This window comes from Acomys minous (assembly GCF_964271855.1).
Source record: "Acomys minous genome assembly, chromosome: 16".
Taxonomy (NCBI): Eukaryota; Metazoa; Chordata; class Mammalia; order Rodentia; family Muridae; genus Acomys; species Acomys minous.
This window is the reverse complement of record NC_140498.1, coordinates 21,119,890-21,138,736: the sequence shown is the minus strand read 5'-3', so window position 1 is coordinate 21,138,736 and position 18,847 is coordinate 21,119,890. Positions and strand designations below refer to the sequence as shown.

Genomic DNA, 18,847 nt, shown 5'->3' with positions numbered 1-18,847 from the left:
TGGTTGAATATAAAGATGTGAATAGACTTTCATGTTTTGTTAGAGTGTTGGTTGTGGAAGGGAGGTTTCAGTTTGTCAGCATCGAGTATGAAGTTAGTCAGCTGTAGGGTTTTCATATTTACCCTCTATCAAGTTGAGAAAGTAATATATTTGTGGGGTAGGGGATATTTTTACTATAGGACTTTTAGATTGTGTCAACCTTTTTCTGTGCCCATTGCAATGATCTTGTGGCATTTTGTCCCATATCAACATAGTATATGATACTGACTTTTTTTCTTTTGAGACAGGATTTGGCTGTGCAGTTCTGAATGACCTCAGACTGACAATCCTCCCAAGTGCTGTCAGCAGCCACTACAAATCCCAACCATGACACTGTTTTTCCATATACTGAACCAACCTCGCATTCCTAGGATAATCTCCCTCCTAGTATGGGTCGTTTCTACGTTGCTGGATCCAGTTTGCTAGGATTTTGCTAATGATTTCTGCAGTTGTAAAAGAGATACTGGTCTAACATTTTCTTACTTCTGCTTTAGTACCATTGCAGTGCTGGTCTCACCGATGTTCTGTCCTCTGTATTTTGGAAGAGTGTAATGGTCAATGGTAGCTCTTAGATGTTGGGAACCCATGTGGACCAGGCAATTCTTCCTAGAAAGTTTCAAGTTGAACTAGTGTCCTCAAAACTAGTTGTATGCTCCTGTACTTGCTAGTGCTCACTTGCTCACCCACTTACCTTCCTCATCCTCTCACCATGGCTCTGATTACCCTGGAACTGGATTGTAGACTGATACATGGTCTTTGCAGAGTGGTATTTATGTGCCAGGCTGGCCTGGAACTCATGAGCTCAGTGGCCCTTTGGTTAGTGTCCTGAGTAGGCGGGATTATGAATGCTTGGCTGCTTTTTAAATAATAGGGGCTTGTAGCCAAAACTGTTGCTCCAAGTCCTATTTCATCTAACCATATTTATTTCTGTCCACTAATCTGTACTTTCCCCGGTGATTTCTTGGCGACACACTGATTATTTAGCAGTTAATGTTGTTTAAACCCTACGTATTAGTAGATTTCCCCACACTTACAAATTTCCAATTTGATTTAAAATTCTTCCAGCTCTGTTAGTTGGTTGGAGAAGATGAGGGCTTTTGTGACTTTACCCTGTTTAATGTACCAAAGCTGCTTTAATAGCACACACACACACACCTCATCTGTCACAGATGCCTAGTGTGCACCGGAGAGGACACACCTTCTGCTGTTGCTAGGCACAGTCCCCGTGGGTGTCTGCTGGGTCTGGCTGGTTAATGTGTTCAGTTCTCCTCTCTTCTGTCTGTTGTGTCTGTTCTAGAAGGTGGGTGCTGGGCTCTCAACCACTGTTGCTAAAATCTCTGCTTCTCCCTTTGATCCTGTTAGGTTTTGCTCGGCATGCTTTGTGCATATGGAATTGGAGAAATGTTTAAGCCACACAGTTTGCTCATTATATTCCCACACACTGAACCTCACTGACCGAAGGGCCTTCTCGGTGGCACGGCCGCCAGCTGACCTTCTCTGACAGAGGAATTTATGGAGTGGGCATCTTTCTCAGTACAGTCGCTTTCCTCCTCCTGGCAATATTTTTTTGTGAACTTGTAGTTATAGTCCCTGCCACCTTTTTGGTGGGATAGGAGGGTGTCTCGAGACAGGGTTTCTCTTGTAGTCCTCGGCTGTCCCGGCCTCACTTTGTAAACCAGGCTGGCCTCAAACTCACAGAGATCTACCTGCCTCTGCCTCCAAGTGCTGGGATTAAAGGTATGCGCCACCACACCCAGCCCTGCCACCTAATTTTATTTCTGTGGAAATCAAAGTAATTCTGCCCTTCTTATTCTCATTTGTGATTTGCTAGTTTAATGTACTTCCTCTGTCTTGATATATTCTAAATCTTTAGCATCACATACTATTTCTTTAAAAATAAGTATTGTGCAAGCCAGGTGCATAATTTTGGCAAGAACTAAAATATGAAAAGGAGTAAATTTAATTCGTTGAGACTGGAAATGTAGGTCGTCAGTAACTGAGATAAGAATTTAGTATTTTGCCAGGCATGGTGGCACATGCCTTTAATCTCAGCACTCAGGAGGCAGAGGCAGGTGGATCAATGTGAGTTTGAAGCCAGCCTGGTCTGCAAAGCAAGTCCAGAACAGCCAAGGCTACACCAAAATCCTGTCACTAAAAGAAAATAAAAATAATTAGTATTTTGTAGCTTTGACATTTAATTGGCACTAAGTTTTCATGTTCTAATCATGATCTGTGTGTGTGTGTGTGTGTGTGTGTGTGTGTGTGTGTGTGTGTGTTGCAAATTAAAATGTGTCTTTGCTCCGTTCAGCCCAATATAGAATTAGCATCAAAAAGAAGTTGTTTATTTTTTAATAGACATGATATGTAGAGCTAATATATAAAGCTGAGTAATTTTTTGTTTAGTATTTTAAAACTTAGAATGTAACAATATTGACCAGGAGGTGGTGGCACATGCCTTTAATCCCAGTACTTGGGAGGCAGAGGTAGGCGGATCTCTGTGAGTTCAAGGCCAGAGTGAGTTCCAGGACAGCCAGAGCTGTTACACAGAGAGAAACCCTGTCTCAAACACACACACACACACAGAAAAAAGAAAGGAATGTGACAATATTTAGGCTGGAACAGATATTTCAGGTCTAAATCCTTGGGGAATATTCTGTAATGAGTTGTTTTTGCTTTAGGTTTTTTAACAAAAAAAAAAAAGTTTTTAATACTTTGTGACAGCTGGAGAGATGGCTCAGCAGTTAAAAGTTCTGACTGCTCTTCCAGAGGTCCTGAGTTCAATTCCCAGCACCCACTTGGTGGCTCACAACCATCTATAATGAGATCTGATTCCTTCTGCTGTGTGTGAAGACAGCACTCATATATGTAAGGTAGCTACAGCCACTAAGCCTGGAAAGGCAAGTCTTGTTTCCCTTTGGCCAACAAAGTTCTAGCTTTAGACTTTTTAAATAGCAGAGAAGAGATCCCAAAATGTCCTTAATGTTTTTCCTTTCTAATTGTTTGGTTATACTATACTAAATTCCTTATTCATAATTTAAGAATTGGCTTTACTAGCAACAAACAACCCAAAAACCAAACCTGTGGTTGTCTACTCACTCACTCTGATTACTATTGGGTATAACTGTCTCAACTCAGCTTTGGTCTGGAATCTTCTCCCCATTTGGAAATAGGGACAAGCAACAGAAGCTGTGGCATTAGGTTCCTGTCCAGGCAGGTATAAGCTTGGGCAAAGTAAGCAATCTGCACTGTCTGTCCTGTGTGCTTTACCTACGCCAGAGCAAACACTGACCTGCAAACCAGTGTCTACTTTGTGTTGGTTTGTCTGCACATTAGAATATACAGCAGACAAGCATGAGTCCCGGCCTGACCCCTGCCTCAGTCACTGAGCTTCTTCCAGCCTCGGTCTCCTCACTGAGTAAAAAGTTACTGTAGCAGCATATAGGGCTTGGAAGATTGGAAAGGTTGTGTTAATGGAGGTGCCTGGCTCAGCAGAGTCTGCATTTCCTTTATAAAAAGATGAGCTGATCCTGCAGAGTCTTGCCTAGTATTGAAAAGAGAAAAGCCTTGTCAAGTGTATTCAGCTAAGAAAGGCCCGGGGCCACCAAGGCCTCACAGTTCGTCCTCGTTCTTTCATTGCCTGAGGCCACTGCTTTTCCTTCCAGTTCACCAGGTGAACCCTGGGTAGGCTGAGCTGTGCTCCTCACCATGAAAGAACAAGAGATCTCTCTGTTGGGGAGAATGCATCAACAACGCTGAAGACTCTTGGAAAGGGTCACTCTCACCTCCACTGCTCTCTGTGAGGAAAGCTTTCTACGGAAACTCTAGCCGAGCTGCTTTCCACCCAGGCAGTAACCATTAAACCTAAGACACAGCGATAAAACGGGTTTCTGTGTGCAGCCCTGGCCATCCTGTAACTTGCTCTGTAGACCAGGCTGGCCTTGAACTCATAGAGATCTGCCTGCCTCTGTCTTCCAAGTGCTGGGATTAAAGATGTGTGCACCACCACCACCTGGGGAGAAATTTCGCTTATGATCATGTACCTTCACCAGACTTGGAAGCAGGGCCTGAAGTCAGGGCACTGAGAAAACGGAAGGAAATAAAGCCTGGTAGCAAGCAGGAACACCTTCCCAGAGCCAGATACCAGTACCCCAGTAGCCTTTTAAAGGGAGGAGCAGAGCAGATTTTGTTGTTTTTGTTGTTATTGTTTTGTTTTTCTGAGACAGGGTTTCTCTGTGTAGCCTTGGCTGTCCTGGACTCACTTTGTAGACCAGGCTGGCCTTGAACTTACATCAATCCGCCTGCCTCTGCCTCCCAAGTCAGAGCAGATCTTGAGCATTATTTATTTAGTTTTTAAAAGAAGATCCAAGACAATAGATTTGTAAACCACTGTTAAATTTTAGGATACAGGTTTCCATAGTGAAAGTCTTGAAGGCTGTTTGTGTTGTTTTGAGACAGAGCCTTGGGTAGTCCAGGTCTAATTTGATAAGTAGACAAGGATGAGCTTGACCTTAATTTCCTGTCTCCTTTCTCCCAGTAGTGGTGCTCAAACCCAGAGCTCCACGCATGCTAGATCAACACTCTTTATCAACCGACTACACTCCCCAGCCTTTCCAAACTAATTGTTAATTCTGTCAAATCTTTGAGTTATTCAGTGGGTTTATTTATACCACTGAGCACAAGACTGTCTGCCTTTCTTGGCAGTGTTTTTTAAATTTCATCTAAAAATATGAAAGCAACCTTCAATCTGTTTCATCTAAAGACTCTGAAAAGCCATTGAATTGCAATTTTAAATTTTGATTGTCTCCGAAGTTATTATTACTAGGTCATTCTAATGTATAAACAATTATGCTTAGGCTGAGTTGGGCAAGGTAGGGCAGGCAGCCAGCACTTGGAAAGCTGAGGTAGGAGGAACCTGGATACATAGTTGAGACCTCACGAAAACAAAAAATCTTTACACATAATGCAAATAAGTACTAATGGAAATTCAGGAAAAATAGATAATAGTGTGTAATTTTAAGTGATGATTAAAATACTAATAAAGTCTTAAAACTTGTATGGTGCATCTATTTATGTTAGAAATCTGTGACCATGAGTCTAGAAAGGCTAAAAGCCAATATTCTAGGCATTTCTCTCAAAGACAGCAAGCTGACTCAGTGAACTGTAGACTATAGCTGAATGAATGGCCAGCAAATGTGCAATTGAAACAAATCAAGCACAAAGACATTACTTTAACAAGATAATGAAAGGCAGGCGTGGTGGCGCACGCCTTTAATCCCAGCACTTGGGAGGCAGAGGCAGGCAGATTTCTGTGAGTTCAAGACCAGCCTGGTCCACAAAGCGAGTCCAGGACAGCCAAGGCTACACAGAGAAATGCTGTCTTGAAAAATAAACAAATAAATAAAAAGATAATGAAATTAATGTCATTTCCTGATCAAGGAGGCAGTGATACCCAATTTTGGGAATGAAAACATCATTACAGAGTACGCACAACAAAAACTGCACAGAAACGGAGAGGAGAGGAGCGGCAAGGGAGGGAACACGGAGAGCTGTTTGATGGATGTAGAGTTTCAGGTTTGCAGACCAAAAAATGCTGGAGACCCCCTTCACAATAAAACTATATATGTAAAGGTGCTCAAGATACAATAACTTCTTGGGGGGGGGTTGGTTTTTCGAGACAGGGTTTTTCTGTGTAGCCCTGGCTATCCTAGACTCACTTTGTAGACCAGGCTGGCCTCGAACTCAGAGATCCGCCTGCCTCTGCCTCCCGAGTGCCGGTATTAAAGGTGTGCACCACCACGCCTGGCACACTGACATGTTCTTAAATGGTGAAGACAGCAAATTCTATTAGTACTTTTTTGTCACAATTTTTAAAAAGTAGCTGTGGGGGCTGGAGCAGCAGCTAACAGCACTTCTGTTCATCCAGAGGACCTAAGTTCAGTTCCCAGCACCTATGTCAGGGGCCTGACAGCTGCCTGTAACTCCAGCGCCAGGGGATCAGACACCCTCTCTGGCGTCTTTGGGCACCTGCACTCAATGTGGCATACACTCACACAGACCCAAACACATTTATATAAGATGAAAATCTTTAAAAGTAATAATAAAAGTATTGAAATTGTGTCAATAAATTCTGAAGATTGAGTATTGATAAATGCCTTTCCATACAAATATCAAAATTAGTATGATGAGAAATAGGAAATTACATTCATAAACATCTAAGTAATACATTGGACTCATAAGTTAAAATCATTCCTCAAAGAAAATCCTAAGGTCTAGAGCAGTGGTTCTCAACCTTCCCAATGCTGGGACTCTCTAATAGTTTTTCGTGTTATTTTCATTGCTACTTCATAACCATAGTAGTGCCAGTGTTGTGAATTGTAATGTAAATATCTGTGTCTTCCAATGGCCTTAGGCAACTCAGTTGTTATCCCATCACTTGTTTCCTCCCTCCCTCCTGCTTTCACCCTATTTCCCTCCCCTAGGTCTAAGACCAAGGGGGACCTCCTTCCCCACTATATGGTCATAGGCTATCAAGTCTCATCTTGGTAGCCTGCTTATTCTTTCTCTTAGTGCCACCAGGCCTCCCCACGAAGGGGAAGTGGTCACATATGGGGCACCAGAGTTCATGTCTGAGTCAGTCCTCACTCACCACATAACTGTGGAGAATGTGCTGTCCATTGGCTAGATCTGAGTAGGGGTTCAATGTTTACTGCATGTATTGTCCTTGGTTGGTGCAGTAGTTTGAGGAGACACCCCTGGGCCTAGATCCACCCGTCATGATGTTCTTCTTATAGGTTTCTAGGACCTTCTGGGTCCTTCTATTTCCCCATTCTCCTATATTTCTCTTACCTAGAGTCCCAATAGGATGTCCTCATATCTATTCCAATCTCCTGGTAAGTGAAGACTTTCATGGGACATGACATGCCTTTTGGGCTAGTGTCCAATTGTAAGTGAGTATATACCATGTGAGTCTCTCTGCTTCTGGGTTATCTCACTATGATCATTTCTGTTTCCATCCATTTGTCCACAAATTTCAGGATTTCCTTGTTTTTAATAGCTGAGTAGTATTCCATGGTGTAAATGTACCACAGTTTTTTTATCTATTCATCTCCTGAGGGACATTTAGGCTGTTTCTAGATTCTGCTATTATGAATAAGGCTGCTGTGAACATGTTTGAGCATATGTCCTTGTTGTGTGGTGGAGCATCTTCTGAGTATATTCCAAGGAGTGGAATAGCTGGGTCTTGAGGAAGCCCTATTCCTAGTTTTCTGAGAAAGCGCCAAATAGATTTCCAAAGTGGTTGTACAAGTTTACATTCCTACCAGCAATGAAGGAGTGTTCCTCTTTCTCCACATCCTTGCCAGCATGTCGTGTCACTTGAGTTTTTGATCTTAGCAATTCTGATGGGTATAAGATGGAATCTTATAGTTGGAAAAACAGGTTATTTTGCAAATATAGATGTGAGGGGTTTCGGTTTGGTGTGGTTTTTTTTTTGTTTTTTGTTTTTTTTTTTTTGTCTGTGTGTGTGTGTTTTGCCTGCAAGTCCGGTACCCAACAGGACAGAAAAAGGCATTGGATGTCCTTGGACTTGAGTTCTAGGTGGCTGGGAGCTGCCTGCATGTGGGTGCTGGGAATTGAATCTAGGACCTCCAGAACAGCCATCCCAGCTCCCAACATGCAGGTGTTTTAAACAAAATATTAGAGGAAAGAATCTTGATAATGTGTGAGAAGGAAAACCTAAGTTTGTTGGTGTGTGTATATTTGTGTATGTTGCCTGTATGTGTGTCTGTGTCTACATGTATGTCTATGTCTGCCTGTTTGTGTTTGAGACAGGTTTTTGCTGTTATCTCAGATTGGCTTTGAATGTGTGGCAGCCCTGTCTCGGTCTTCCAAGTGCTGGGATTTACAACCATGTACCACATACCTGGCCATCTTTGGTTTTGTTTCTTTGAAAATGAGTATGTTTGTACTAATTGACAGGGGGAAAACAAAGTGGAAGGCCATGGTTTTATCTTAATAGTTATAGGAGAAAAACATTAGCTAAAATTCCAAGCTGTTTCATAGAAAGAAAGAATGACCCACAAAAACGTGATTTCCATTGCAAATGAATTTTTGAATATACAGTAGGTAGTAGGGAAAGAAGCATGGTAGAATGTTAGAGCAGACACTTCTGTCATCCGGCAGAGCCGACTAGAAAAGCCTGCGCACCAAATAGTCCACTGGAGTGTCTGACCAGTAGTGAGGGTCCCAGGCAAAGCTTCCTCTTCTACGTCAGACTTTCAGTCAGCTCTTCCCACCTCTGGCACTCTCGCATTATGGGACAAACAGTAACAAGTCTAATGCTTTATGCAGAAGCCTGGGAGTCCTTACCCACCAGCCCCCTAGCCTGTTCAGGGACACTGCTTGTACTAACCCTAACCATGTATTCTCCTGTTCCCGATGACATAGTGTCCTCACTCTTAGGCTGTCTTGTTGCTCTCCTTTCCCTTTCTCAGAAGGAAGGGGCTTCTGTTCTAGACAAGGGGGCGGGGCATGTGGCAACCCCGCCTCCAGAGCCAGCTTTTCTCTAAGCTTACTTAGGCAGCACATGGCCATTTACTAATACAACGTTTGTCACAAGTGCCAGATCTCATTTAAAAATGACCACAAGCATCATGCTGAAATCATGCTCCATCAGGCTGTGAGTAAGGGTACCAGCTGTGAGTCTCCTACCACCCCGTTGGCAGTGTTAGCCATTACAGTAAGGCAAGAAAAAGAAATGAAAGATGTAAGAAAAAATAAGAAGAACTGAATACAAGGTTTACCTCCAATACCTTGAAAGTGCTATTGCAGGCTGTTCAGGATAAGTAAGTTAGACAAGTTAATTGTCAGTTAATCAAATCATGGTCATGTCAATTACTAGTCTATTTATATCACAAGAATATACATCCTAGGTGTAACAGATAAGTAAGATTCTATAGACAGATAAGGTAAAATAGATGAGGTCTTCAAAAACCTCAGAGTCCTACAGAATATGGCATTTAAAGATATTTTTATTGTTTTAAGGATTCTTTGACAATAAGACAGGTTAACTCAGCCGGGTGTGGTGGCGCATGCCTTTAATCCCAGCACTTGGGAGGCAGAGGCAGGTAGATCTCTGTGAGTTCGAGGCCAGTCTGGCCTGCAAAGTGAGTCCAGGAAAGTCAAGACTGCACAGAGATACCCTGTCTGGAAAACAAAATAAACAAACAAAAAAACAAAAAAACCTATCTCAAAGAAGATGATGAACATCAAAGAACCTCCTTATGGAGATGGCTTCAAATGTGGCAAACCAGCCACTGGGCAAAAAGTCCTCATTTTGACCACTGACAGAATTCTGCCTAAAAATAGGCAAGCTTGGATGCAGGCAGAGTTGACAGCCAAACTCTCCCAAGACAGGGTAAGCCAGTCCTCTATAGTTTCTGCCTCACAAATATGTATGTCAGATATCTTGACCAGAAGGCTGAAGATGATGCTCCAATGTTATAGAGAGTTTTGGGTGACTATTCAGACAGCAAACTGTCTCTGTCACTTTTTTCAACTTGGAAGCTGCTAACCTGCACTTCCAGTTTACTCAGGTAATTAATTTTATTCCTTCTCAAGTCTCTGATGGGGTTGAAGACCAAATAGGTTAGTTTCACAATTAAGCTTAGTTGTTTAGAGGCTAAAATATTTTTAGGTCTAGATAGGTGTTTTAAGTTGATAGAGATAAAATATGATAGATATTGATTTACATTCAGAATTTTAGACTCACCAAGATAGAAAAATGTTTTCTTTCTTTTTGGAGGGTGGGGGGGTTTGTTTTGTTTTGTTTTGTTTTTGTTTTTTTCGAGAGAGGGTTTCTTTGTGTATCCTTGGCTGTCCTAGAACTCATTCTGTAGGCCAGGCTGGCCTTGAACTCACAGCAATCCGCCTGCTTCTGCCTCCCAAGTGCTGGGATTAAAGGCGTGCACCACCAACACCTGGCTGGAAAATGTTTTAAGATTGCCAAATACAAATAGCCAAATCACTATGAGTGTAACATTAATATAATTCCTAATTGTTTCTTGGTTCTTCTTGCTCTATGTAGTTTATTTTATATATGTATAATAACATGTGTATATGTAAATATATATTAAAATATTAATAAATAAAAAGAACTAAATTATCACCATCCACAGACAACTTAAGGAGAAAAATCCCATGAAGCCTACAAACCAACTCAAAATGAATAAGCAAATTTAGCCAAGGCAGTTACACTTCAGTACTAAGCCAGGCCCAGTGCCATGAGCAGGCTGAGGAAGGAAGGAAGGCCGTCTGACTCAGCAGCACTGTCCCCAGTCAGCAAAATCCTGTCTTTTAAAAATAATATACCAAAAATAAGCAATTAAAAATGAAAATTTCAAAAAGATACTGCTTACAAGAGTATCAAGTAATCTGGGCATAGTGGCACATGCCTTTAATCCCAGTACTCAGGAGGTGGATCACCGTGAGTTCAAGGCCAGCCTGGTCTACAAAGCCAATCAGAATACACTATGTTGGGAAATGATTTCTGAAAAATATATTCTTCCCTAAAGACTCACTCAGAATAAAGACTTCTAGGCCTAGTAGGGTAACCCTTTAACCTCAGCACTCAGGGCTGTGGTGGGAAGGTCCCAGGTTCAAGAAAGAGTCTGGACATGGTTTTCCTCAAGGAAAATGGAGAAGGAATCGTGATGGAGGGTCACTAGAAGGATTGCAGGGTGCTGATAGCATTCTCTTTCTTTCTTCCTTCCTTCCTTCCTTTCTTTCTTTCTTTCTTTCGTTTTTTGTTTTTTGTTTTAGAGACAAGGTTTTTCTGTGTAGCCTTGGCTGTCCTGAAGCATATGCCACCACGCCCAGCCATTCTGTTATTCTGTTTCTTGATGTCTGGCATGTTCCATCTTTGTGGGAATTCCTAAGGTTTGCACATTCCTTAATAATATCATGTGTCCGTAATGACAGCAACAAAATCAAGAAAAGAGTCAAGAATACTCGTTACTTCCTTGGCAAAAGCAGCCTCATGCCTCTCTCTCTCTCTCTCTCTCTCTCTCTCTCTCTCTCTCTCTCTCTCTCTCTCTCTCTGAGAAGTGCTAGTGTGCATGGGTGTGTTCTAAAGGAAGCCAGTTACAGATACAGGTCAGTGAGCTAAGTGTGGACATTCTTAGTTTCTACCCTTATTAGGGGCTACGGATTGAACTCAAGGCCTCAGCATAATAAGCATGTGATCTACCACTGATCCCTCCTTTGACCAGCCAGGGAGGGGGCAGGTCAAATGGTGTCACCTAACCCTACTAGAAATTTCAGTTCTGATATCTTTAGCTCCTTCTGCAGAACAGAAACATTTATATTTACCACTTAAATACATGGTATACTGCCGGCCGTGGTGGCGCATGCCTTTAAACCCAGCACGTGAGAGGCAGAGGCAAGCCTGCTCTACAGAGTCCAGGACAGCCAAGGCTACACAGAGAAACCCTGTCTTAGGAAAAACAAAACAAAACCTTGGTATATTACTTAGTACTGTTAGAGTACTCATGTTGAACTGGAAACCAAGCCTCAGTTGTCAGAAAACAAGTAATTCATTTTTATCTGGGACAATTTTGAGGTTCACTGCACACTGACCACTCAGACACCAGATGCAGATAGATGGAAGTTTATTGAATGCTTGGCAAAGTCTGACCAGTCAGGGACACAGTCTGGATTCAGGAACCAAGATTGTGAAGCTAAGCTGTTCTCAGAGTGAGTTTGGTTTTTTGTTTTTGTTTTTGTTTTTGTTTTTGTTTTGAGACAGAGTTTCTCTGTGTAGCCTTGGCTGTTCCTGGACTAGCTTTGTAGACCAGGCTGGCCTCGAACTCACAGCGATTCTCCTGCCTCTGCCTCCCGAGTGCTGGGATTGAAGGCATGTGCCACCACTGCCCTGTCTCAGAGTGAGTTTTTAAAGGAAAATGCCATAACCAAGCGGAATGAATCAGTTCTCCTCCAGGTACATTGTATCTAGGTAGCTAGACAAAGCATTTTAAGCTGATTGGCTGGGATTTAAGGTAGGGGAGCTTTTGGGGACTTTCCAGCTTTCCAGGGGTGCTGCAGCTTAACGCTAACAGAACATAGGTTTATCTGTAACTCAAGCAGGGCATGCACTTATCATCCACTGTTTCATTCTAAGCAGCAAGTATTGAATTAAAAGCAAAAGGCTATTCTTGTGTCAGGCAGGCAGAGCCTGGGCATTTGAACTCAGATTCACATTATGGTCAAAATAGAGACTAAAGATAAAATGCCTTCAGCTATACTAATGACAAAAGCAGGAATTAGAAAAGGACCTACAGTTATGCTAAAAACTAAAGTGAGTCTCCACAGAGGGGCTGTAGTTATGTAAAAAGTTAAAGCAGATCTCAACAAACTTGACTCTCAGAGGGCTACTTTGTACAAACAGCAAGCATCTTTGAATTTATCCTGGTTTTTAAAATACAAAATTTGTTTTGTTTTGGTTTTTTGAGACAAGGTTTTTCTGTGTGGTTCTGGCTGTCCTGGACTCGCTTTGTAGACCAGGCTGGCCTTGAACTCACAGAGATCCACCTGCCTCTGCCTCCTGAGTATTGGGATTAAAGTCAGGTGCTACCATGCCTGTCAAGTGCTAGGGTTCTTTAAAGGCATGAGCCATCTGCTTTTGTTTTTTGAACTATTAAAACAAAACACAATCAAGATCCAAGCTCTTCATCAAAATGTTTTGAAAATACTTTTTTTTTTCCTGGTTTTTCGAGGCAGGGTTTCTCTGTGTAGCCTTGGTTGGCTTGAATTCACTTTGTAGACCAGGTTGGCCTCGGACTCACACTAAAAAAAAAAAAAAAACTGGACCGGACATAGTGGTGCATGCCTTTAATCCCAGCACTCAAGAGACAGAGGCAGGTGGATCTCTGTGAGTTTTGAGGCCAGCCTGGTCTACAAAGTGAGTCCAGGACAGCAAAGGCTATATAGTGAGACCCTGTAACAAAGAAGATGATCTGAGGAGTGGTTCCATGGTGGAGCCCTGGTCTAGTGTACACAGTACCCTGTGTTCCAGACCCAGCATTTACCCACCAAAAGAAATAGAGTTGCTGACACAAGCATGAAAAGATGCCTGACATTTGCAAAGGGCAAATTAAAGCTGCAAGGAGAGGGACTAGAAAGATGACCCAGCAGCTCAAAGCACGTGCTGCTCCTGCAGAGGACATAGGTTTGGTTTGGTTCATGGCACCCACATGGCAACTCAGAGCCATCTGTAACTGTGATTCCAGAGGATCTGGGGCCTTTGACCTCCATGGGTACCAGGCACGTACATGATACACATACATACCTGCAGGCAAAACACTCATACGCATAAAATGAAAACAGAATCTTAAAAACTAAGACAGACTCGGGCTGGAGAGATGGCTCAGGGGTTAAGGACACTGCCTGCTCTTCCAAAGGACCTGAGTTCGATTCCCAACAACCAAATAGCAGCTCACAACGGTCTGTAACTCCAAGATCTGACAACCTCACACCAATGCACATAAATTTAAAAAAAAAAAAAAAAAAACTAAGACTCTTAAAAACTAAGAGGAGAAAAGCTGGGTGTGGTGGCACACGCCTTTAATCCCAGCACTTGGGAGGCAGAGGCAGGTGGATCGCTGTGAGTTTGAGGCCGGTGTGGTCTACAAAGTGAGTCCAGGACAGCCAAGGCTACACAGAGAAACCCTGTCTTGGAAAAAAAAAAAAGCAGAAAACAAACAAACAAAACTAAGAGGAGAGAGCTGGGTGTGGTGGTGCCTGTCATCCCAGCATTTGATAGATGTAAGCAGAGTTCAGGCTACCTCAGCTACACAGCAAGTTCCAAGCCAGCCTGGGCTACCTGAGACTGTCTAAAAGAAAGGGAGGGAGGAACAAAATAAGGGAGAAAAAACATTTCAAAAAGATATCACTTATCTCTAAAAGGATATAAAAATTGCTGTGGTAATTGTCGTCTCCAAGATTTACTGCCTCTGTCTGCTATCCTAGGCCTAGTCCTGGAAGCTTCTAGCCTCAGTACAGTATTATCTAGGCCTAGAATGTTTTCATCCTCTGAGACTTAGTGCTAAATAAGCTCACCCTTTCTAGTTCTTTCTGTCTTTCTGGACTCTGGCTGGCTGGCTTAACTCAGCTGTTCCAGCTCAAACTCTTCTCCAAGTTGGCTGATTCAGACTGGCTTCTCTCAGCTTCTGATGGAATTGCCTGGCTTATTGTGTGGGTGCTAGAATCTGAACTGTGGTCCGCATGATTGAGGTAATCACTGAGCCATATCTCTACCCCCTACAGAAGCCCTCCAAGTTGTAAGTTTTAATAATGTTCATTTTACTTGACTTCCGTCTTACCTTAATAAAGTCACAGCAGCAAAACAGGAATGTGGCTTAGTTCTGAGCAGCGCAAACGGTCAAATAGTATGAGCACTGGATGTGTTAAACTATCAAAAAATAACTGTTTGTGGGGGGGATAGAGATAGAAAAAATAATCCTAAGGTTCCTTGGTGGGGATTCAATAAAGTCTAAGAGTGAAAAAGAATCTGAGTCTCAAAGTCAGTACCTTTGGGCTGGCAAGATGGCTCAGAGGTACAGGCACCTGCCACCAAGCTGGATGGCCTGGATTTCAATTCCTAGGACCCACTTGGTGGAATCCACTCCTTGAAGCTGTCTTCTGACCTCTACTCCGGCTGAGTGGCATGCAAGCACCACCCCAAACGCCCACACAAAATAAGTTGTTGTGTGGTTTTTTGTTTTGCTTTGGTTTTGGCTTTTCAAGACAGGGTTTCTCTGTGCAGCTTTGGCAGTCCTGGACTCCCTTTGTAGACCAGGCTAGCCTCGAACTCACAGTGACCCACCTGCCTCTGGCTCCTGAGTGCTGGGATTAGAGGCATGTGCCACCTGACGTGGCTCAAAAAAAGTTTGTTTGTTTGTTTGTTTGTTTGTTTTTTAAGAGAAAAAGGTATGTTATTTAAAGCACAAGTTCTACAAGAGTCACTAAAAATTACACACTCTGAAAAAATCAAGTCGGAGATTGCTCCCTTTAAAACATATGGTGCCAGCTGGTCCTCTCAGCTGCTGAGGAGGTTCCGGCAGGGGGAGCACAAATTCAAGGCCTCCCTGGAAACCGTAATTAGGCCCTGTCTCAAAGACAAGAAGTGACCTGGGTAGAGCCTTCACTTAAGCCCTCAGCCCAGTCCCTGGTACGGAGTAGGGAGAGGTCCTGCCTGAGACCAGCTGGAACCCAGGCTGGGAACCGCAGCGATTGGGAGGCAGAGGAAGGTGGATCTCTGAGTTGGAGTCCAGCCCGGTCTACACAGCAATTTCCAGTACAGCCATGGATACACTCAAAAACACTGACTTGAAAAAAGAAAAAAAAAAACAGAAACAAAAAAACAAAACCTTACATTTAATTAGTAATTAACCAAACCGTGTAAAGGTATAGCTTTAATATATATTAATACTCTTTCAGTTGTGTGGGGTGCTTGCATGTGTGGGCAGATGTGCAGGAGAGTGTATTAGGAGGTCAGAGTGGTGGTGTTCCTTGTAGCCGTCCACCTTGTTCGAGCAGAGTCCTTCCTTTGACTGGAAAGTCAATTGTTAGGCTAGACAGGCTGGCCAGGGAGCCCAGGATCTCTTGTCTCTGCCTTCCCAGGGTTGGGATTACACTCAGATTTTTTTGTGTGTAGATTGTGTTCGTGGAACTAGGGCCCTTAGTCTCTAGAGCACTACTGCCTGTTGAACCCTAAGTCAAAGCTTTCATTTTAAAATTTGCGGTATTACAGGCCAGGCGTGGTAGTGCACGCCTTTAATCCCAGCATTTGGGAGGCAGAAGCAGGTGGATTGATGTGAGTTCGAGGCCAGCCTGGTCTACAAAGTGAGTCCAGGACAGCCAAGGCTACATAGAGAAACCCTGTCTCGAAAAAAAAACTTTTTTGCTTTGTTACATTTGACTTAGCCTGTGTGTTCATGCACGTGACTGCAGTTTTCTGCTTCTACCATGTGGATCCCAGAGATCCAAGCTGAGTCCTCAGGCTTGGCAAGAAATGCTTTTAGCATACGTGTTGTAAGATCCTCGGAGCTCACTACCTGGCATTCCCAGGTCTTCTCAACTGCTGGAGTGCTTCTTCATATGATTGTGTCCCTGAGAAGTCCTCAGATTTGTCTTTTCCAGAGTGTCAGGCAGCTTTTGTTCTGAAGTGACGAGTTCCAGGGATCCTAACAGGAATGTACATATTTTGAAAGATCTGTTTTTTCAATTTATTTATTTTTATTTTATGTGTACTGGTGTTTTGCCTGCGTGCATGTCTGTGTGAGAGTGTCAGATCTTGGAGTTACAGATGGTTGTGAGCTGTCATGTGGGTGCTGGGACTTGAACCCAGGTCCTCTGGAAGAGCAGTCAGTACTCTTAACCACTGAGCCATCTCTCCAGCCCTTGGAAGGACTTTTAAAGCATGCATCTACTTTTGGTTTATGTGTATGAGTGATTGCATATATGTATGTATACCACATGTGCAATGCCCATGAAAGCCAGAGGCAGAGGCAGGTGGATCACTGTGCTTTCGAGGCCAGCCTGGCCTACAATGCAAGTCCAGGACAGCCAAGGCTACACAGAGAAACCCTGCCTGAAAAAACCAAAAAACAAAATAAAACAAACAAACAAACAAAAAACAATGACAAAAAAAAAAAAGTCAGTCAGTCATGCTTGCAAGGTACAGAGGCAGCACCATGGGGTAGGGCTGGTCCAGCATGCCAGAGGCCCTGCATTCCAGCCCCAGCCCTGAGAGACATAATGCTTACATTGTTTTCAATCTAGTGATAGGAGGCCACAACAAAGGAAACCCTGGAGAAAATGGGGTGCTTCAAAGCTGGTCAGCACCCCCCTCCAAAGCCCTGCAGACCCAGGCTAAGGCCACACTAAGTCTGTTTTTCTTGTCCCTTCTTCAGGTGGCCACTTCTTTCACCGGAACTCCCTGTCGCCTCGTAGCCTGGTGTACGAAAGTGAATTCTCCTCAATCGAACCTTCTTTGGACATGTACGATGAGAACAAAACCTGATTTTTTTTTTAAAAAAATGGGCTCCCGGGGGTCCTCTCCTTTTGAGATTTGATTTATGGTCGCCTTTCTTATTTTGTATTCCTCTGTCATCGTCCGTTTTGGAAGAATGGCAGTGCCTCTGGGCGCAAAGTTGGAGTTCAGGGTTGAACGGCAGAGTTCCCCCAAGGTGAGGTTTGAAGACAGCGTTATTGCCCAGGTGAGCCTCATGGTACTGAACACCCACCCAGAGCCTACCACTGAGCACGGGCACCTCTTGAGCCTTGCTGTTACTAGAGAAGAGGTGGGGCCAGGGGTTAATGGTGCGTTTGTTGCCAAGTGTGTCCGTGTCCCCAAATAGTCACAAGCTGTTCTATGTCAGGATGGCGTTGGGGTTTTGTATAATACAGTTTGTGGTCCTCACGTGCACAAGAAAGCCTGCAGATAAAATGTCCCACCAGTGCAGAGTACAAGTCATGGCTCCTCGGCCTGCTTCACTTTGCCCTGCTTCTCACTGTATTTCCTGGTAAAAGGCCTCTACCCACAGGCAGTCCTCCAAGAGAAGCTTCCTCGCCCTTTCCCCCTCTGAAACTCTGACCACCTGTTGTCGCTCCAGAGCTTGAAGGACATAGGCATGGGGCCAGAGTCCGCTCTCACGGCATCAGTCATCTGCTTTGTCGCTTTCCAGCATCTGTGACGACCATGACGTAAGATGACAAGTATTTGCATAGACACTAGACATGGAAGGCATCTGCCTCCGCTGTCTGAGGTATATATGGGGAGGTGGCACCAGGAGGAGCCCAGCACAATGGCCACCGGGGACAAGGTTAACAGTCATCAACACTAGACGGTTTTGAATGTTTCATTGGGACGTGCAAACCAACATCCTACTATTAAATACCAAGTGGGGGACAGCTTCCGTCTTGATTGTCCAATCCAGTGCCATCCACCAGCCTCAACGCTGACATGAAGAAACACTGGGGTACTGGCTGTAGGACTGGAGGACGCTGTAAGAGCATGGTGGACACTGGAGACGTGTGTGTTCTTCCCACACTCCCGGAATGACATCAAGCTATCATATGAGAAACTTGTGACCTGCAGTGTGGGACCAGGATCAGCAAACTACCTGGTTTCTGCAGAAGGTTGTGCCATGGTCAGCCTGCTTCTTACCAGGGCTGTGAAGGTATCCAGACCCTTGTTAGGAGAATGCAGCTCCAGTGTCTAGGGGTGTGTGTGTGTGTGTGTGTGTGTGTGTGTGTGTGTGTGTGTGTGTGTGAACACAGCAGGCAGAGGGGGAGGCTCCCACCCTGTCAGTTTTATTGGTTCTATGGGTCCATGAGTTTGAGGCACACACATGCCATCATCACATATGTGGCTTCTTCTCTTTCACTGCATCCCGTTTCGTGTCACTAAGATCCCTCAGATGCCCCTGTGCCTGAAACAGACCCTCAGAGAACCTGAGCGCGGATAGCCTGTAAGAATATGGCGGCAGGGTGAGCCCCACTTTGCTTGAGTACTTTGAGGCTGGTACAGGGCTGACCTCTAAGGTCATAACTGCTTTTGCTCTTTACTGCTTACCAAGGGCTTTTGTCTTTCTTTTTTATAGTCTTTGTACTATAAAAATATTTTTTATAAAGTTTCAATAGATTATTACCATTCTGAAAGACAGGTTCTCAGCAGAGCATTTCAACAGGAGAGGAGACTGCAGGGTCAAGGCTTAGGGGGACTTGTTTGGTGTGCAGACCAGAAAGATGC

At 43.7% G+C, this 18,847-nt stretch overlaps 1 protein-coding gene across 1 annotated transcript in view; it reads left to right on the top strand.

The window, feature by feature from the left end:
- The window catches only part of RNF130 (ring finger protein 130), a 100,573-nt gene extending 83,412 nt beyond the window's left edge, over positions 1 to 17,161 (top strand). The window contains exon 8 of the mRNA XM_084763312.1: positions 17,007 to 17,161. Within this exon, the coding sequence (XP_084619438.1) occupies positions 17,007 to 17,116 (110 nt within the window). The 3' untranslated portion in view covers positions 17,117 to 17,161. The remainder of the gene's footprint in view (positions 1 to 17,006) is intronic.
- The last annotated feature ends 1,686 nt before the right edge of the window (positions 17,162 to 18,847 follow it).